General features: G+C 42.9%; 1 protein-coding gene across 2 annotated transcripts in view; it reads left to right on the forward strand.

The window, feature by feature from the left end:
- Positions 1-22,139, forward strand: part of THSD4 (thrombospondin type 1 domain containing 4) — a 692,972-nt gene that overhangs the window by 664,733 nt on the left and 6,100 nt on the right. For both annotated transcript variants that reach the window (XM_066277962.1, XM_066277963.1), the window contains 3 exons: positions 3,532-3,705; positions 17,089-17,268; positions 21,603-21,747. In XM_066277962.1, coding sequence (XP_066134059.1) covers positions 3,532-3,705; positions 17,089-17,268; positions 21,603-21,747 — 499 coding nt within the window. The remainder of the gene's footprint in view (positions 1-3,531; positions 3,706-17,088; positions 17,269-21,602; positions 21,748-22,139) is intronic.

A 22,139-nucleotide genomic window follows, 5' to 3' on the forward strand; every position in this document is an offset into this window, starting at 1 on the left:
ATTTTTTGCAGTGAAGGTTTTCTGGTGATTAATTCCTTTAATTTCTGTATGTCTGGAAAGGTTTTATTTCTCTTTTATATTTGAAAGATAACTTGGATGAATACAGTATTCTTGGCTGGTATTTCTTCTCTTTCAGTACTTTGAATGTTTGGGTCACCTCTCATCTGGCTTGTAGAGTTTCTGCTGAGAAGTCTGATGATAACCTGATGGACCTTCCTTTTTTTTATTTAGTGAGAGGAGGGGAGGCAGAGACAGATTCCCACATGTGCCCTTATCAGGATCCACCTGGCAAGACCACTAAGGGACAGTGCTCTGCCCATCTGGGCCATTGCTCCATTGCTCAGCAACTGAGCTTTTCTTAGCACCTGAAGTGGAGGCCATGTAGCTATCCTCAGCACCCAGTGCAAACTCGCCCCCATCAAGCCGTGGCTGCAGGAGAAAAAGAGAGGGTGGAGTGTTCTTCCCACACCTGCTGTTTTTTCAAGCACCTTCGGCTCTAAATGATCACTATGCCAAAGCCACATGTTCAGGGTATATTCTAACCTTCTTCCAGCTCTATTCCTCAGAGAGCTCCCCACCTCCCTACCCCTGGAGTCAAGTTCCACTCAGTGGCAGTCATGTGAATGTTTGATTACTCATCCTGGGAGACAATTGTACAAGATTAGACAGCAGGTTACAAAAACTACAGTAGAAATTTTGATAAGGAAACTAGGTTGTTAGTTTTGTCTTCCTCTTCTCAAATTTTATTTATTTATTTAAATTTTTAATATTTTATTTATTTATTTATTTATTTCTTAGTGAGAGAGACAGAGACAAACCAGAAGGGAGAGAGATGAGAAGTATCCATTAATAATTGCAACACCTTAGTTGTTCATTGATTGCTTCTCATACATGCCATGACTGGGGGGCTCCAGCTGAACCAGTGACCCCTTGCTCAAGCCAGCAACCTTGGGCCTCAAGCCAGTGACCTTGGGGTCATGTCTATAATCCCACACTCAAGCTGGCAACCCTGCACTCAAGCTGAATGAACCCACACTCAAACCAGCACCCTCGGGTTTTTGAATCTGGGTCCTTAGCATCCCAGGTCGACACTCTATCCACTGCGCCACTTCTTGTTCTGGCTTATTTAAAATTATATTGTTTTTATATACTTTAAAAAAAATTAATTCTGGGTTTTGTTTGTTTGTTTGTTTTTTGTATTTTTCTGAAGCTGGAAATGGGGAGAGATAGTCAGATAGACTCCCGCATGCGCCCGACCGGATCCACCCGGCACGCCCACCAGGGGCAACGCTCTGCCCACTAGGGGGCGATGCTCTGCCCATCCTGGGCGTCGCTATGTTGCAACCAGAGCCACTCTAGCACCTGAGGCAGAGGCCACAGAGCCATCCCCAGCGCCCGGGCCATCTTTTGCTCCAATGGAGCCTTGGCTGTGGGAGGGGAAGAGAGAGACAGAGAGGAAGGAGAGGGGGAGGGGTGGAGAAGCAGATGGGCACTTCTCCTGTGTGTCCTGGCCGGGAATCGAACCCGGGACTTCTGCACACCAGGCCGACGCTCTACCACTGAGCCAACCGGCCAGGGCCATTAATGTTTTTAAGAAAAGACCTAGCAGAAACCTCTAGAAGGGCTTTGGTCACCAGGTAAAGATACTTTTAGAATTGGAAGGTGCTGATGAGGGAAGAAGAATGAGCGGGGGGGGGGCAAGTTTGTGTTTATTTATTCTGCTGATATTCAGGGATCACCCATGGGTAAGGCACTAACTGGGAAGGAATTGAAGATGATGTAATAGCCTCTGTCCTCTCTGAGCCTATAATGGGGGGGGGGAACTAGACACAAATAACCATGATACAAAGAATGATAGCAGAATGCAGATGTGATGAGAATTCTGAGGTCAAGAAGAGTGTATTGAATTGAGTGATCCAGGAGGTTTTCACAGAGGAAATGGCGTTTGAGCCAGGCCTGAACAGATGTTGATATGTCCCAGGGAAGGGCAGGAGGAACAGCCAGAATGAGGCACCAACAGCATTTCGTGTGACCAGGGAGTGGTGCGCCTGGGCTCTGTCCAGGATAGTCCATGGTTTTCACATATGATATCAAACTGTTTTGCCCCTATGATTTCTTGCAAGTTCATATGATAACAATGTGGAAACACCTGTCAAGAAAGGTAGTGTGTTCCCAGTGTACAACAGGGCATCTATCCAGAGGAATAGGTTGACTGGGACCATATTTCAGGAAAACTTTCATGCCATTGGAGGAAGTCCATAAGTGAATGGTGTCAGGAATGGGAGGGCACCAAAGGGATTTCTGCGTGGCTATCCCAGAACCTGGAGACCCAGGACTTAGAAAACGGAGCCACTGAGCGAAGTGCTGTGGCACAGCCCAAGCAATGAGCGTCAGAGGCACTGGGACCATCAACCAGAAGGGACAGGCAGATAAATGTGCTTAAACTAGAATCCACAAGACTGCTGACTGGTGAGATGCTGGAAGCCAGGAGGCAGAAGAGCAGTCGGTTTTGAATCCAGATACATACTTAAACACAAATTGGAAAATGCAGAGGAGGGATGGGGATGGTGATGAATGATGTCCCATGGTTTTTACCTACTGGACATGAGGCATCTATGAGACACCCACACTGACACATCCTGAACATATAAGATGAGCAGCAAAATATGGCAGCATTCCCAAGTCCTTCAAGATGGGGGGGCCGGGATGATGTGCCTGGAGCTTCAGGATATGACTTAGCACAGTGTGTACTATGTTCCAAGTGAAGACAAAGTGAGATTGTCATGATGAAATCGCTAACTGTCGTGTGGCTTTAAGTGAAGGCTTCATCCTGGGAGCTTTGGTTTCTCTATCCTAGAGGGGGTGCATATCTTGACCCTTGAAAGCCCCTCATTCCACTGTTGAGTACCTGATGTGTGCATGCAGCGAGCCCCTGCTCTCTACCTGTCATTCTCTCCCTGTAGTCCCTCCAGGAAAGTGTTCTTCTGCCAGCTGTCCAGGTAAGGATGCCTGAATGACAGGATCGGGGTTACCAGCCCCAGGCCCACAGCTGGCAGGGATACTGACACTAATACAGCTGGTTTCCAGGCCAGCCTCTCCCATAATACCAGGCTTCCTCCTGGCATACTGTCACAACTGTGGCCATAAGGACTAGAACCATGGGCCTTAATATTGGGCAGCAATGTAGGGGTGACAGACATCAGTCCCCCCCACCAGACCAGCCCAGCCTCACTGCCAGCAAGCAGGTACGCCCATGTTTTCCTGCCCTCACTTTCCACCTGCTGGTTGTACAAGTGCAGGCATGTTCATCACAACAATGGGACAGGATATTGGGAACAGAGACCGTCCCAGACAATCTAAGGCTGGGGACATACCACCATGATGTCTCATGATGGCGTAGGCTGAGCATGAGAAATGGTCAGAGATGTCTAGGGGAAACAAGGGGGTCAGTCCACCTTTACATTATTTAAAAGTGGCTTCAGAACCCAGGGAAGAGGCTTCCCCTCTCACATGGCCCCCTTCTGTCTGCAGTGCTCGGCCGAGTGCGGCGCTGGGGTGCGGACACGCTCGGTGGTGTGCATGACCAACCACGTCAGCAGCCTGCCGCTGGAGGGCTGCGGGAACAACCGGCCAGCGGAGGCCACCCCGTGTGACAGTGGGCCCTGCACAGGCAAGGTGGAGTGGTTTGCTGGGAGCTGGAGTCAGGTGAGCAACTGGAACTGGGTGTGTCTGCCTATCCCTGGGGAGAGACAGCAGAGCAGAGGGGCTAGGGCCCAGGACCTGGTGGGTCCTGGGTGTGAATCCCAGCTGTGTTACCCATGACCCTGAAGAAGATATGCTTTTGGAACCTCATTTAATCAACAGTGTTTATTGAGCACCTACTATGTTGTCTTCTAAGCACTTGGGATACATCAGTGAGCAAAACAAATGTCCTTGCACCTCAGGGAAGCTCGTGTCTAGCCTGGTTTCTTTGTCTGTAAAATGCTGGTAGTGACAGCATGTCAGAGGTTATTTTTAGAAGAAATGAAGTAATATGGATGGTGAGTGTAGCACAGCACCTGACATACAATAAACACACAAAATAAGTGATAGCTACTGTCGCTATCATTGTTAACAAAACCAGTTTGGTCTGGAGTTGAGTGGCAGAATCAGAAACAGGTATGACTCAGCAATCCTACTTCTGGATATATACTAAAGTAAATGAAATCAATACCTCAAAGACGTACCTGCGTCCCTGAGTTTAAAGCAGCATCATTCACGACAGCCAAGGTATGGAAACAACCTATGTGTCCATCGAGTGATAAATGGATAAGGAAATATGTATAGGAATATTATTCAACCTTTAAAATAAAGGGAAACCCTGCCTTTTACAACACCATGGATGAACATGGAGGGCGTTATGCTACATGAAATAAACCAAGGAAAGACAAGTACTTCATGGTTTCAATTATATATGTGGAATCTAAAAAAGTCAAACTCATGGAGAATAGAATGGTGATATCCAGGGGCTGGAGGGGGGGAGGGAGGAGAGATTGGTAAAATTTTCAGTGATAAGATGAATAAGGTCTAAAGATCTAATGTACAGCATGGTGAGTATAGTTCATAACACTGTACTATATATTGAAATTTGCTAGGAGAGTAGAACTTAATTTGCGCCAATAAAGAAAAAAAAGGGAAGTATGCGTTAACTCAATGGTGGGAACCCTTTTACAATGTATATGTAAGACTATACTTTCAGGATCATTTCTATAGTTCATTACAATGTATACATAAACTAAATCATCAGCTTAAATATGTTACAATTTTATTTGTCAATTATAACCTTATTAAGCCGAGGAAATAAAGAAGCAGAAATAAGAAAAAAAATCAAGGTTGTTTATTATAAAGAACAGATGATACTGAATGCTTTAACAAAGTGACTTAATTGATCAATTTTTCCCCTCATTGTTCCAAAATTGAGCACAAACCCCCTAAAAAATGTGGGAAAGATCACTCCCACTTATTTATTTTTTTATGATCACCATCAGTATTTTGTGTTTTGGGGCCACTTAGCAGTTGGCTCTTGGGGCTGCCTAGTTCTTTAAGGACTTTCTGGCTGGTGATCATGATTTACACATTATCAGGACCTCTGGCTCCAGTTAGAACTTTATTTCTTTTAAGTAGCTTTAAACACAGAATTAAAATGGACTGTCTTGCCCTTATAAATGGATACATCCCCTTTGGAAAGCAATTTGGCAATAAAAGTCAAGAACCATAAAAAAAACGTGCATTAGCCGTAACCCTGTCACCCACTCCTGGGGACTCATTTCAAGGAAATAATTAACAGAAGAAAAAAAAGTCTTTTCAACAGAGATGTTCACAACAGCAGAGAGATGAGGGATATTGTGGTATGTCATAACTCACTAAAATAGTATGTAAAAACAATAACTGGGGGTTGTGGGAGGTCTATTGATAAAGTGACACGTGGAAAACAGGAACATCTAAGAAGCCGATGATCTCAACCACTTCAAAAAGTGCACTTTTTTAGGTAAACAAATGAGGAACTAGTTTTTCCCTCAAATTTCCTTTAATGTTTTATAATTCAAACTTTAAAATATAGAAAATTAAGAAAGAGAATTCAAACACGTCCGATGTACCCCAGTAGATGTGAGTTACACACACTGAATTACTGATCCAGCCCTGCCTCTCCTCAATTCTCTGACTTGGGGCAACTGATTGACCCTCTCTGCACCTGTTTCCTCATCCAGGTGTGAGGATCATAATACCAACCTCCTGGGGTTGTCACTGGGTTTCCATGAAACACTATACATATGGGGGTTGCCCAGTGCTTAGGACATGGGAAATACTTAATAACTGTTAGTTCCCTTTTTTCCATGTTTATTATTTCCTGCCAGCTGTTTCTATCTCTTCAATGGCACTGAAACACCTAGGACCTAAACCCCAAAGCCAAATCAGAATGAATGTGCATATAGGACACAAAATACCCATGGAAACTGAGGTGCTAGGAAGAGTCCTGTGTCAAACTGTAAATTAGGCCATCAGTCTTCCTGTACAGGGATAATAAGAGGTGCAGTTCAACCCCTGTGCCTGCCAATCACAGAGGAGGAGAGGAGAGCAGGACTCGGGGTCTCTTTTGCTTGTGAGCATCCTGTTGACTATGGGCCGAAGCTCAGAGAACCCAGGTGAAAGCAGCCTTTATCTCTGCTGAGATTAGAAACAGGGAATTATTTGCCTTATTCATCCAAAAGGGTTAGAATGTGATTGAATGTGGACCGAGTCTTGGTTCTGGGTTTATAAGGATGTTGGAGCCTACCGGTGCCTCCCTGCCCTTAAAATATGGACATTGTCTCCAGAGAAAACAAAATATATAATGCTTGCCTATTGAAAGGTAAGTCTTACACATGCACTGACTTTGGAATATAAAAATAAATGTTCCTTTCTGCCACGTGGTTTGAATGAGAGTTGGCATCTTGAACACCTCACCAGCCTGGTCCCAGGGACTAGTCTAAGATGCATGTGACCTCAGCTAAGTCAAAAAAAGCTCTTCCCTGAAACTTCTATGGGCTGAAAGGAAGAGATCCCATGAGGTGTTGTGGGCATCGGTGCCAGCAGTGGCCGAGCCAAATCTTGTGAAGAAAGCCAGCCCAAGAGAACAAGCCCTGTAGAACTTGGGGAACTTTTTCCACTCCAGAGGCCAAGTAGCCCCACTCTTATTCAGAAGGTATTCTACCAAGTCTTCCATCATGCCCAGTGGTTTCCTTTCGTCCCTGTCAGTACAGGGTTTACTTCACCCTAGACTGTCTCAGCTCCAAGGGGCCTTTCCCAATCTCCAGCCATCAGGAGCAGCTCTGTCTCCCCATGCATCTGCCCATGTTTCTTCTCACTTATGTCTGAGCAGACACCTCCACCTCACTTGGCTAAAACAGTGATCCACCAAGGATTCTTTTATTTATTTTTTTTAGCATTTTTAATGAGATTTTTTTTTAATGCAGTGACACTGATAAATCAGGGTACATATGTTCAGAGAAAACTTCTCCATATTATTTTGACATTTGATTATGTTGCATACCCCTCACCCAAAATCAAATTGTCTTCTGTCACCTTCTATCTGGTTTTCTTTGTGCCCCTCCCCTACCCCCACCCCCCCTCTCCTTGCCCCCTCCCCACCCACCCCCATTACCATCACATTCTTGTCCATGTCTCTGAGTCTAATTTTTATGTCCCATCTATGTATGGATTCATATAGTTCTTAGTTTTTTTCTGATTTACTTATTTCACTCCGTATAATGTTATCAAGGTCCATCCATGTTGTTATAAATGATCCGATGTCATCATTTCTTATGGCTGAGTAGTATTCCATAGTATATATGTACCAAAGCTTTTTAATCCACTCGTCCACTGACAGACACTTGGGCTGTTTCCAGATCTTTGCTATTGTGAACAATGCTGCCATAAACATAGGGGTGCATTTCTCCTTTTGGAACAGTGCCATGGTGTTCTTAGGGTATATTCATAAAAGTGGAATAGCTGGGTGAAAAGGCAATTCGATTTTTAATTTTCTGAGGAATCTCCATGCTGTTTTCCACAGTGGCTGCAGCAGTCTGCATTCCCACCAGCAGTGTAGGAGGGTTCCCTTTTCTCCAAATCCTCGCCAGCACTTATTCTGTGTTGTTTTGTTGATGAGCGCCATTTTGACTGGTGTGAGGTGATATCTCATTGTGGTTTTAATTTGCATTTCCCTAATGATTAGTGATATTGAGCATTTTTTCATATGCCTATTGGCCATCTGTATGTCCTCTTTGGAGAAGTGTCTATTCATTTCTTTTGCCCATTTTTGATTGGATAGTTTGTCTTCCTGGTGTTAAGATTTACAAGTTCTAGAATAGAAAGCCCAGAAATAAAACCACATATATATGGTCAAATAATCTTTGATAAAGGGGCCAACAACACACAATGGAGAAAAGAAAGCCTCTTCAACAAATGGTGTTGGGAAAACTGGAAAGCCACATGCAAAAGAATGAAACTCGACTACAGCCTGTACTAAAATTAATTCAAAATGGATCAAAGACCTAAATATAAGACCTGAAACAATAAAGTACATAGAAGAAGTCATAGGTACTAAAATCATGGACCTGGGTTTTAAAGAACATTTTATGAACTTGACTCCAATGGCAAGAGAAGTGAAGGCAAAGATAAATGAATGGGACTACATCAGAATTAAAAGTTTTTGCTCAGCAAGAGAAACTGATATCAAAATAAACAGACAGCCAACTATATGGGAACTGATATTTTCAAACGACAGCTCAGATAAGGGCCTAATATCCAAAATTTACAAAGAACTCATAAAACTCAACAACAAACAAAAAAACAATCCAATAAAAAAATGGGAAGAGGACATGAACAGACACTTCTCCCAGGAAGAGATACAAATGGCCAACAGATATATGAAAAGATGCTCAGCTTCATTAGTTATTAGAGAAATGCAAATCAAAACTACAATGAGATACCACCTCACTCCTGTTAGATTAGCTATTATCAACAAGACGGGTAATAGCAAATGTTGGAGAGGCTGTGGAGAAAAAGGAACCCTCATTCACTGTTGGTGGGACTGTAAAGTAGTACAACCATTATGGAGGAAAGTATGGTGGTTCCTCAAAAAACGGCAAATAGAACTACCTTATGACCCAGCAATCCCTCTACTGGGTATATACCCCAAAACCTCAGAAACATTGATACGTGAAGACACATGTAGCCCCATGTTCATTGCAGCACTGTTCACAGTGGCCAAGACATGGAAACAACCAAAAAGCCCTTCAATAGAAGACTGGATAAAGAAGACGTGGCACATATACACTATGGAATACTACTCAGCCATAAGAAATGATGACATCAGATCATTTACAGCAAAATGGTGGGATCTTGATAACATTATAAGGAGTGAAATAAGTAAATCAGAAAAAAACAAGAACTACATGATTCCATACATTGGTGGAACATAAAAATGAGACTAAGAGACATGGACAAGAGTGTGGTGGTTACCAAGGGTGGGGGGGGAGGGAGGACATGGGAGGGAGGGAGGGAGAGAGTTAGGGGGAGGGGGAGGGGCACAGAGAACTAGATAGAGGGTGACGGAGGACAATCTGACTTTGGGTGAGGGGTTTGCAACATAATTTGATGACAAAATAACCTAGACATGTTTTCTTTGAATATATGTACCCTGATTTATTAATGTCATCCCATTACCATTAATAAAAATTTATTAAAAAAAAAAAAAGATTTACAAGTTCTTTATAAATTTTGGTTATTAATTCCTTATCAGATGTATTGTCAAATATGTTCTCCCATTGTGTAGTTTGTCTTTTTATTCTGTTCTTATTGTCTTTAGCTGTGCAAAATCTTTTTAGTTTGATATAGTCCCATTTGTTTATCCTGTCTTTTATTTCACTTGCTCGTGGAGATAAATCAGCTAATATATTGCTGCGAGAAATGTCGGAGAGCTTACTGCCTATGTTTTCTTCTAAGATGCTTATGGTTTCAGGGCTTACATTTAAGTCTTTTATCCATTTTGAGTTTATTTTTGTGAATGGTGTATGTTGGTGGTCTAGTTTCATTTTTTTTCAGGTAGATGTCCAATTTTCCCAACACCATTTATTAAAGATGCTGTCTTTACTCCATTGTATGCCCTTACCTCCTTTGTCAAATATCAGTTGTCCATAGAGCTGTGGGTTTATTTCTGGGTTCTCTGTTCTGTTCCATTGATCTATATGCCTGTTCTTATGCCGGTACCAGGCTGTTTTTAGTACAATGGCCTTGTAGTATAACTTGATATCAGGAAGTGTGATACCTCCCACTTAATTCTTCTTTTTCAAGATTGCTGAGGCTATTCATGTTCTTTTTTGGTTCCGTATAAATTTTTGGAATATGTGATCTATATCTTTAAAGTATGTCATTGGTATTTTAATTGGTATTGCATTGAATTTATAAATTGCTTTGGGTAATATAGACATTTTAATGATGTTTATTCTTTCTAACCATGAGCACGGTATATGCTTCCACTTGTTTGTATCTTCCTTGATTTCTTTTATCAATGTTTTATAATTTTCCAAGTACAGGTCTTTAGTCTCCTTAGTTAAATGTACTCCTAGGTACTTTATTTTTTTGGTTGTAATACTGAAGGGGATAGTTTTCTTAATATCTCTTTCTGATGGTTCATTATTGGTGTATAAAAATGCCTCTGATTTCTGAGTATTAATTTTATATCCTGCCACCTTGCTGAATTCATTTATCAGGTCCAGTAGTTTTTTGACTGAGACTTTAGGGTTTTCTATATACAATATCATATCATCTGCAAATAATGATAGCTTTACTTCTTCTTTTCCAACGTGAATGCCTTTGATTTCTTCTTCTTGTCTGATTGCTGTGGCTAGGACTTCTAGAACTATGATGAATAAGAGTGGTGAAAGGGGACACCCCTGCCTTGTTCCTGATATTAAGGGGATTGCTTTTAATTTTTTCCCATTGAGTATGATGTTGGCTGTGGGTTTGTCATAGTTGGCTTTTAACATGTTGCGGTATATTCCCTGTATTCCCACTTTGTTGAGAGTTTTGATCATGACTGGGTGCTGGATTTTATCAAATGCTTTCTCTGCATCTATTGAAATTATCATGTGGTTTTTCTCCTTCCTTTTGTTTATGTGATGAATCACATTGATTGATTTGCAAATATTGTACCAGCCTTGCCTCCCAAGAATAAATCCCACTTGATCATAGTGTATGATTTTTTCCATATATTGTTGGATCCGGTTTGCTAATATTTTGTTGAGGATTTTAGCATCTATATTCATCAGGGATATTGGCCTATAATTTTATTTCTTCGTGTTGTCTTTGCCCGGTTTTGGAATCAGAATTATGCTTGCCTCATAAAAGGAGTTTGGAAGTCTTCCTTTCTCTTGAATTTTTTGAAATAGCTTGAGAAGGATAGGAGTTAGTTCTTCTTTGAATATTTGGTAGAATTCACTTGTGAAGCCATCAGGCCCAGGACTTTTCTTTTTTGGGAGCTTTTTGATAACTGTTTCGATCTCATTTGTTGTAATCGGTCTGTTTAGGTTTTCTGATTTTTCCAGATTGATTTTTGGAAGATTGTATGTTTCAAGGAATTTGTCCATTTTATCAGGTTGTCTAGTTTTTTGGCATACAGTTCTTCATAGTATTTTCTTACAATATTTTGTATTTCTGTTGTGTCAGTTATTATTTCTCCACTCTCAGTTCTAATTTTATTTGAGTCCTCTCTCTTTTTTCCTTGGTGAGTCTAGTTAAAGGTTCATCAATCTTGTTTACCTTTTCAAAGAACCAGCTCTTAGTTTCATTGATCCTCTGTATTGTTTCTTTAGTCTCTATGTAATTTATTTCTGCTCTGATCTTTATTATTTTCTTCCTTCTACTGCATTTGGGCTTTACTTGCTGTTCTTTTTCTAGTTCTTTTAGATGCAGGGTTAAGTTGTTTATTTGAGCTTTTTCTAGCTTCTTAAAGTGTGCCTGTAGTGCTATGAACTTCCTCTCAGTACTGCTTTTGCTGTGTCCCATTAATTTTGAGTTGTTGTATGCTCATTATCATTTGTTTCTAGGAAGTTTTTTATTTCTTCTTTGATCTCATTCTTAATCCATTCGTTATTTAACAACCTGCTATTTAGTTTCCATGTATTTGAGAATTTTTGAGCTTTTCTGTTGTGGTTGATTTCTAGTTTCATGCCATTGTGATCAGAGAAAGTGCTTGGTATGATTTCAATCTTCTTAAATTTGTTGAGACCGCTTTGTGCCCTAACATGTGGTCTATTCTAGAGAATGTATGATGAGCACTTGAAAAGAATGTATATTCTGCTGCTTTAGGGTGAAAGGTTCTGAAGATATCTATTAAATCGAGTTGATCTAGTGTGTGCTTTAAGTCTGCTGTTTCTTTGTTAATTTTCTTTCTTGAGGATCTATCTAGTGATGTTAGTGGGGTATTGAAATCCCCTACTATTGTAGTATTGCTGTTGATCTCGCTCTTTATATTCATCAAAGTCTGCTTTATATATTTAGGTGCTGCTATATTAGGTGAGTAAATATTTATAATAGTTATATCTTCCTGTTGGATTGCTCCCTTTATCATTATGTAGTGGCCTTCTTTATCTCTTACTATATTCTTTGTTTTAAAGTCCATTTTGTCTGATATAAGTATTGCTACCCCAGCTTTTTTTTTCATTTCCATTTGCATGAAATGTTTTTTTCCATCCTTTTACCTTCAGTCTGTGTGCGTCTTTTGTTTTAAGGTGTGTCTCTTGTAGACAGCATATGTACGGGTCCTGTTTTCTTATCCATGCAGCTACCCTATGTCTTTTGATTGTATTATTTAATCCATTCACATTTAAGGTTATTATTGATATGTAGTTGTTTATTGCCATTTTATTATTTAAAGCTGTCTGTATTCCTCTTTTGCTATATTCTTTTCCTTCTTTGATCTGTTTACAACAGGCCCCTTAACATTTCCTGCAGCATTGGTTTGGTTGTAATGAATTCCTTGAGGTTTTTTTGTCTGGGAAGCTTTTTATTTGTCCTTCAATTTTAAATGATAGCCTTGCTGGATAAAGTAGTCTTGGTTGTAGGCTCTTGTCCTGCATTACTTTGAATGTTTCTTGCCATTCCCTTCTGGCCTCAAGTGTTTCCATTGAGAAGTCTGATGTCATCCTTATGGGGGCTCCTTTGTAGGTGATAGTCTTTTTTTCTCTAGCAGCTTTTAATATTTTCTCTTTATCACTTAGCTTTGGTATTTTAATTATGATGTGTCTTGGTGTAGGTTTCTTTGGGTTTCTCTTTAATGGAGTTCTCTGTGCTTCTTGAACTTGTGAGTGTTTCTCCTGCATTAATTTAGAGAAGTTTTCATCTATGATATGATTGATTAAAGTCTCTATCCCTTGTTCTTTCTCTTCTTCTTCAGGAACCCCTATGATGCAGATGCTATTTCTCTTCATGTTGTCACAGAGCTCTCTAAGAGTTTCCTCAGAGTTTTTGAGTCTCTTTTCTTTTTTCTTCTCTGCTTTCATGCCTTAATTCAACTTGTCCTCCAATTTGCTGAGTCGATCCTCAGCTGCATCCATCCTGTTTTTAATTCCTTCCATTGTGGTCTTAATTTCTGATATTGTATTTGTCATCTCCAACTGATTCTTTTTTAATATTTCAATATCCTTTTTTATACTTGCTATTTCTTTATTTAGGTGTTCGTAATGACCATCCATTGTTGTTCTAAGATCCCTAAGCATCCTTACAATCATTATTTTGAACTTCGCATTCGGAAGTTTGGTTATCTCCATATCACTCAGTTCATTTCCTGGAGGTTTCTCTTGTGGTTTCATTTGGATTGCACTTCTCTGTCTTCTCATTATGTCTGTGTGTTTGGGTGTTTTGTTTATAGAGCTGGTTGAGTCTAGGCTTGGTGTTGTCTGCCTCTAGTTTTCAATTCTGTTATCTCTAAGTCTTCTTGGGTCGGCATCAGCTATTATTTGTAGTCCACTTTCAGATTTGGGCCGTTTTGAAGTCTTGATTTGTTTGTTTCCTAACAGGTGATAGTCTTATTTACTGATCTCAGTGGGGGGTTTATTTGAAACTGTATCCAGGAACGTGGTGGCTGTAACCTGTGACTCTGAAGGTTTCTTCTGCCAGTTACTCTCTGTGGGGGCGGGGTGTTTTCTCAGCTTCAGTAGGTGGAGGTGTATCTTAGATCTCCATAGAGACTTGAGTTACTGCCCCTCCTCCCCACTTCTTGTTTTCAGCCGTGTCTTGTTGCACTGATTGAAGCTGGAGAGATGTCTGGAGATCTGTGACCTGGAAGCACTTTAGCCTTTTGTTTTGTGGAAGGATCAGCCCCTCCCCCAGCTATGGCTGCCTCCAGCACTGGATGAGTCAGCTTCTCAGGTTGTCCCCTGCATTCCTCTGCCCCTCACTGTCTGTCTCTCTCTCTCCCTTTTTTTTTTGGAAGACAAGTTGGCCCTTTCAACACACCTTGTTCCCTGGTCGCCAGGCAAGTGGCTGTGAGCAGTATTTTCTTCTCTTTTCCTTGGAGTGAGAGCCCTTCTGGGCTCTCAGCCTCACCCCCCCAATTCCTATAAGCAGGGGGAGATTCAGGCGCTCTCTACCAGGTTTGTTATGGCTTCTTCTTTGCTCCTTGGTTTTTGAGAGCTGTTCTTGTAGTTCAGAGTTGGTTTTTTCATGATGATTGTTCCTAAATTAGTTTGTAATCCAGTTCAGTGGTGTGAGCTGAGAGTTTGTGCATCTGCCTACTCTGCTGCCATCTTAAAAGTCCCACCAAGGATTCTTTTAGAAAATACCATCTAGTCCTGGCCAGTGGCTCAGTAGATAGTGCATTGAATTGGTGTATGGATATTCCAGGTTCAATTCCCAGTCAGGGCACACAGGAGAACGACCATCTGCTTCTCCCCCCTCTCCCTTCTCTCCCTCTTCTCCTCTCTCACCAGTGGCTCAATTGGTTCGAGTGTGGCCTTGGGCACTGAGGATAGCTCCATTGGAGTGCATCAGCCTCAGGCACTAAAATCAGTATGCCAGCATCAGACCCAGACAGGGTTGCCAGGTGGATCCTTGTTGGGACACATGCGGGAGTATGTCTCACTATCTCCCCTCTTCTCACCTAAAAAAAAGAAAAGAAAATACTCATCTAGATTTTAAAATAGTTTTCTTCCTCTCAAAGGTTATTTTTATTGAAATATGATTTATGTATTATAAAATTCACCCTCTTAAGCATATAATTGAGTGTGGGGTTTTTGTTATTGTTTTTGTATATCCACAAAGTTGGGCAACCATCCCCACTATTGAATTCCAGAACATTTTCATCATCCCAAAAGAAACCCATATCCACTGTTAACGAGAATGGTCTTTACCAACTTCTGCTTTTGTATCCTGTGTCTTCTTTTCTGGTTCTTTTTAATTTTTTTAAGAGACCTATAACCCTGTAAGTCTTTCTAATATGTTCATAGCTGTAAGTTTTCTGAGCCCTTGAATATCTGAAAGTGTCTTCACTCTGCCCTTGGGCTTCAGTGCTCCCAGGAGGGGCAGAAGCTTTTGCTTCTTCCTTAGCATGTTCACTTTCATGATCAGTTTCTTAGCTACAGCTCTCCCATTATCCCAAAGCCTCTCTTCCTCCACTCCTCACAGCCGTGTGTCCACCACCATTCTCACATAGGGCACAGAGGCTGCTTCCTCTCTGTCAGGGGTCCTCCCCCATGTGTACTTTGCACAATGGTTTTCTCCTGCAATTTAGTCCCCTCTATCTGTCACCATTCAGAAAGTACCCATAATTTCTGGCCCACCAAGGATGAGCACCCATTTGTTCCTGTTTCCAGTATTGTCTCATGCACACACAGGTACTCTACATACATCCATTCATTCATTCCCACACACACAGTCTGCTGTTTCTGGGCATTCAGTGTTGGAGAGGGCTGAGCTGTGTGCTCATTCTCCCTTACTTACCTGCTGTCCTCCAGAACTTAACAGTCACAGCAGAATTAACTCCAGGTGTGGGTTCAGGGTTACAGCCTGCTATTGTGCCAGGTACTCAGTGCAGACCTGGCCACTCAGAACAGCACGGGTCTTTCAGATCAGATTCCCACACCCCTCCCATGTACAGGTGAGACCGTGAGTCCTAGGAAAGTTCTGTGTCTCAGCCAAAGACACAAAGTATTCAGCAACAATGTCTAGACTAGCTTCCATGTCTCCTGACTTGGGTCCAGCACTCCACTCCTGCTGCCCCACACCCATCCACCCCCGGACCTTTCATATACCCTTCTCCTCTGCCCAGAAGCCTGTTGCTGCCCTCTGGCCTTCGGTTCTTTCATTGTCGGCAGCACATAAAGGAAAAGGATAAAACATGAATACACTGAGTATATGCCAAACCAAACACCAAGTAACATGTTGTGATGAGCATCGTCATACACAGACGAGGACAATCCCACGTAGATAGGATACAATCTGCCTCTGATGCTGAGATTAGATTTCCCCTTCAGCAAAAATCAGTTAACTACCTCCTAAGTAACTAACTAATACAGAAGAAAATATGCAAAACAAGCTAAGGAGGTTCTCTGGATGCCTACAAAGATGGCAGTAAACAAGGCACAAAACAAAACAGCCAGCGGCGACTCTTGTGTCCAGGGTGGCCAATCTGTAAGAGGTTTTACTTGGCCCTGTGCCTCCCACAGAAGCTAGTGGAATGTTTAAAGAGTTTCAGCTAGAGACATTGTTACAAGCTTTTCATCAAGGTAGCGTATTCTTTAAAGTCTTCCAAGGCCTGTTAAGTCACAGCCTTTAAAATTTTTAATCAAGAAATATTGAGTAAACAAAATGAGCAGAAAAACATTTTACAGAGTAATAAATTTATGAATAGTTCTAGGAACCGCATCTCCATCAACTAACAAAATGCACCGACATGTACGATAGTCTGACCAGCTCCTGTGCTCAGACCCCACACCTTCAGCACCAAGCTGGGAGTGAGGGGCAGGACTCTGTGCCAGAAGGCTTCCTGCTGCTGCTTTGCTGGGAGCGGAGGGCTGACCATGCTGTCCCAAGTCTAGAATCTTCTACTCAGCTTTGTGTGTCCCAGAGAATGTTAACACAGTCTTTCATGCGCAGGTGCGTGGGCTCTAGGAGACAAATTCATTCCCAGGGTGCACCTACTAAGGGAGTAGCAGAAAAACAGAATGTCAGTTCGTTGTCTCACAGTCAGAGCTGCCAGTGTCCACTGGACAGACACAGCAGCTGGCTGTCTCAGGGGAGCCATCTCACTCTCTGCATGGAGGGCACCAGGAACCCAGCCACCAGCAGCCTGGAGCTGTGGTGACTTGTGGCCCCCACTCTGCATTCCAGACACAGAACTGTTAGGGTAACTGGAATCCATGGGCGACTTCTCCTCCAGAGACGTTTTCGGGTACCCATGGGCTCCTCCTCACTGAACTACTGGAGGAAGCCCATGCAAACATACCTCAATAGGCAGTAGTTCTTGTTTCCTGCCCGGGATGTGACACCCTCATTCTCTGTTTATTTCCTCAGTGTTCCATAGAGTGTGGGAGTGGGACCCAGCAGAGGGAGGTGATTTGTGTCAGGAAGAACGCAGATGCCTTTGAAGTGCTGGACCCCTACGAATGTGCCTTCCTGGAGAGACCCCCCAGCCAGCAGTCCTGTCACCTCAAGCCCTGCGGAGCCAAGTGGTTTAACACTGAGTGGAGCATGGTGAGTCAGGCTGCTCTCAAGAGCTACATTAGCACATCTTCTCCCGCTTTCCTTCCATGTCAGTGCCGGCCCGGCTCAGCCCTCCAGTAGGTTTCCTACAGTGATCTGTTTCACTGGTCCCTGTTGGGGCACCCAGGACACAGCCTTCTTGGGGGGTGGAGCCTGAGGCCAGGATGATCTTAATTGATAAACTGTGGAGACACAAAAGCAGTGACTCTCAAGTTTTAGGATGTGGAAGTATCAGCTGGGATCTTGTTAGGGAAGATCTATCCTGGGTCCACAGAGGAAAAAAGCATCTGAGACACAGAGACAGGGTTAGTGCAGAAATAGGTTATTAGGAAGGAAGGGGGAAAGGATGGAAATTTTCTGTGAAAACACCTGGTCGGACACAACCCACAATGTCCCTCAACAGGTCTGTGTGGGGCCTCTGAACACCAGAATCCTACTCAGCAACAAAAACAAGTACACCATGGGTACCCAGACTCCACGGATGAACTTCAGATGTATTTTGCTAAATGAAAGAAAGACCTCAAATCTACAAATTATATGATTCCATTTATATAATATTCTATAAAAAGTAAAACTATAGGGATAGACACCAGACCAGTAATTGGCAGAGGATGGGGTAGGCTAAATCTCACAGCAAAGCAACAGCACAGGGGTACTTGTTGTGTGTGATGAAACTTTGATGTAAATGATAATAACAAAGATTGTGATGGGACCTAGATGTCTTTTTTTTTTCTTTTTTCCAAGTGAGAGGAGGGGAGATAGATAGTGAGACAGACTCCTACATGCACCCCAACTGGGATCTACCCAGCAACCTCCATCTGGGGCCAATGCTCAAACCAACCAATCTAGTTTTAGCACCTGAGGCCAACACTTGGACCAACCGAACCATCCTCAGCACCTGGGGCCAACATGTGAACCAATAGAGTTGCTGGCTGTGGGAGGGGAAGAGGAAGAAAAGGGATAAGGGGAGAGATGGAGAAGCAGATGAGCGTTTCTCCTGTGCACCCTGACTGGGAATCAAACCCAGGACTTCCACACACCAGGACAATGCTCTATCCACTGAGCCACAAGCCAGGGCCCCTAGATGTCTTCAAATATGGCTTGTTTTACAAATCTGAGTTTAGAACTAAGTAAATATTTTATATCATTATAAAATAAAATTGAATTTTTTAAAACATCCCTAAAAGTGGAAAATGAAATGAAACAAATTTAACTACACTCAGTTGGCGGCCTCAGCACTATTGGTGTGGCTTAAAACACAATCATCAGACTGTCTTTCCAAAGGACAAAAGAACTTCAGAACAATGTAGGCAGTGATCACATTCTTAGTGACAGTGTTGTACTGTATTCTGAGGTGGTTGGTGTATAATGCGTGATAAAATAAATGAGTATATACTTTATGGTGCTATAACAATACATGTGTATGATGAGACAACAATATAACTTAATGATCACCAGTATCCTTGAGAAATAGGGTTCTCAGCTTAAGAGAAAAAAGATGCAGATTAAAAAAGCATAGAAGGCCCTGGCCAGTTTGCTCAGTGGTAAAGCATCGGTCTGGCGTGCGGAAGTCCCGGGTTCAATTCCCGGCCAGGGCACCCAGGAGAAGCGCCCATCTTCTTCTCCACCCCTCCCCCTCTCCTTCCTCTCTGTATCTCTCTTCCCCTCCCGCAGCCAAGGCTCCATTGGAGCAAAGTTGGCCCGGGCGCTGGGGATGGCTCCATGGCCTCTGCCTCAGACACTAGAATGGCTCTGGTCGCAACAGAGCGACGCCCCGGATGGGCAGAGCATCGCCCCCTGGTGGGCATGCCGGGTGGATCCCTATCAGGTGCATGCGGGAGTCTGTCTGACTGCCTCCCTGTTTCCAGCTTCAGAAAAATAAAAAATAAAAAATAAATAAAAAGCATAGAAGAGGTTGAAATGGAAATCCTGTTGTCCTGAGTTTGAATTAGAAAATCAGTATAAACTCATAAATTAATATTACCTTCCCAGTGTTATACACTGAAAGAACCTAGACGCAATGACCCGCCCAGCAGCAAAGGGTGTACTTATCAGCCAGAATGTGGTTTCAAATGTCGCTCTCCACTAAAGGAACCAGGAATTCTTAGATAAATGGCCAAATCCAGGTCTGGAACCATATATGTATAAATTATATTGGAATATCTTTTTCTTTTTTAATTTTTCTATTGATGGAGGGGGGTGGAGAAGGAAAGAGGGAGAAAGAGGGAAGTATCAACTTAGTGTTCCACTTAGTTTTTCTATTTAGTTATACATTCGTTGGTTGCTTCTGATATGTGCCCTGACAGGAGATGGAACCCATGACTTCAGTGTGCCGGTCGACACTTTATCCACTTAGCCACCAGCCAAGGCCTGGAATATCTTTTCCTAAAAAGATAACTATCATAGATTTAGTGAAACACATAGCATATGGTAAATCCATCCATGTACAGTAAGTTTATGGTAAATCCATCCATGTACAGTAAGTTTATAATAATAATAAACTAACAGGTCACTATCAGAGGTTGTTCCAGGAACCAACTCATTATTCTGAAGACTAATAAGTAAAGAAGAGTTAAGCATTTAGTAATAAACAAGCTGCCCTGGCCGGTTGGCTCAGTGGTAGAGCGTCGGCCTGGCATGCAGAAGTCCCGGGTTCGATTCCCAGCCAGGGCACACAGGAGAAGCACCCATCTGCTTCTCCACCCCTCCCCCTCTCCTTCCTCTCTGTCTCTCTCTTCCCTTCCCGCAGCCGAGGCTCCACTGGAGCAAAGATGGCCCGGGTGCTAGGGATGGCTCCTCGGCCTCTGCCCCAGGCGCTAGAGTGGCTCTGGTTGCAACAGAGCGACGCCCCGGAGGGGCAGAGCGTCGCCCCCTGGTGGACGTGCCAGGTGGATCCCGGTCGGGCGCATGCGGGAGTCTGTCTGACTGTCTCTCCCCGTTTCCGGCTTCAGAAAAATACAGAAAAAATAAATAAATAAAATAAATAAACAAGCTGTCCCACTGGGTAGCCAAAGAGTAAATGGGCAGGGCATGGTTGGGGGGATTCTTTAGAAAAGATTGCAACCAATAAAAGAAGAGATGATGGAATAGTATCGACCACTTTTCAACCCAAATGAACTGAATGATCTGGGCTTCACTCCTTGGTGGCTGCTGACGTCCCTAAAAGAGACATACAGTCATAAACACCCTGTGAAGTAGTCTCACCACAGAAAAATCAAACCTGCACCTGTTCAACCCTCTCCCAGACCCAACTTCTGATCTACAAAAAATGCAGAAGACAAAGGGATATGTTAAACCATGCCACAGTGGGTACAGGCAGCAGAGCCCCGACTGTGGGAAGCTGCCAGACAGAAGATTCAGACAGAGCAAGGGGGAAGCATGGACGAGGTCTGCATAGTGCAGGCCTGATGTGGGTCCTGGTTTTTTTAAAAAACTATATTAAAAAGCTTATGTGGACCTGGCCATTTTGCTCAGTGGATAGAATGTCAGCCTGGCATATAGATGTCCCAGGTTTGATTCCCAATCAGGGCACACAAGAGAAGCAACCGTCTGCTTCTTTTCCCCTTCCTCTCCTCCTTCTCTCCCTCTTCTCCTACCTCAGCCGGTGGCTCGATTGATTCCAGCGTTGGCCCCAGGTGCTGAGGACAGCTCAGTTGGTCTGAGTGTCAACCTCAGGAGCTAAAAATAGCTCAGTTGATTCAAACATCAGCCCAAGACGGGTTGCCAGGTGGATCCCTATGGGGGCGCATGCAGGAGTCTGTCTCACTATCTCCCCTCCTCTCACTTAAAAAAAAAATAGCCTCTGACATTCACAAGACAATTGAAAATAGGAACGTTGAATATCCACAGGGATGGGCAAAAGTAGGTTTACAGTTATGAGTATGCAAAACAGAGTTTATCTTTGTATTATTATTTACTAAGTATTGTATTATTTTCCATGCAAACAACTATAAACCTACTTTTGCCCACTCCTCCATTTAAAAACAATAAGCATCATTGATTTCTAGGTGTCATAATAGCATTGTGCTAATTTTTATAGGGTCCTTGTGTTTTAGAGCTACAGACAGTTATTATTGGAAGATGTGATATGCTGTCTAGATTTGCTTCAGAATAATCCCAAGAGTGGACTTGGGGGTGGGGAACAGGTGGAACACAACTCGTCATGAGCTGATGAGTGTTGCAACTGGTTGGCAGTCACATAAGAGTTTGTTTGAAAACTCTGTCTCCTCTTGGAGATGTTTGGAATTATCCAGTATCTGCCCTCCACAGTGTGCTGAGTTAATGGGCTTTCCTGAAATCTAAGTTTCCCCCTTGTCTCCACACAGTGCTCCAAGAGCTGCCAGGGGGGCTTCCGGCTCCGTGAAGTGCGCTGTCTGTCAGACGACATGACCCTGAGTAACCTCTGTGATCCTCAGTTGAAACCAGAAAAGAAAGAATCGTGTAACCCTCAGGACTGTGTCCCAGAAGTCGGTAAGTGGCGACCCGTCTGGGAGTGAGGATTCATCTTTGTTAAACTCTGTCAAGTGTTCTGGCATGAAAATAGCACACCCATCTCGGTCCCTCTGTGAGCTTATGCACAGTCATGGAGTTTCAGGGGTCAATGAATAGTTTATAGCACAGATGGCAATCCAAGCCACCACCTAAACATAAACTTAAATGTGAATTGATTAAAATGGGAATGCACTCAGAGACTTGCTTCAACCATCCGTAAGGTCAGGGTAGTGAGAGTTCATATTTAGAGGAAACGAAAAATGCAAGCTCTTGGCGCACACGCATGTCCGTGGGGGACAGGCAGCAGGGTCGGGATGGAGAAGGGCTTTGTCCCCGATGTCCTGCCACCTCTGTGTTCAGCAACTCTTATT

The sequence above is a fragment of the Saccopteryx bilineata genome, chromosome 4, assembly GCF_036850765.1.
Source record: "Saccopteryx bilineata isolate mSacBil1 chromosome 4, mSacBil1_pri_phased_curated, whole genome shotgun sequence".
Taxonomy (NCBI): domain Eukaryota; kingdom Metazoa; phylum Chordata; class Mammalia; order Chiroptera; family Emballonuridae; genus Saccopteryx; species Saccopteryx bilineata.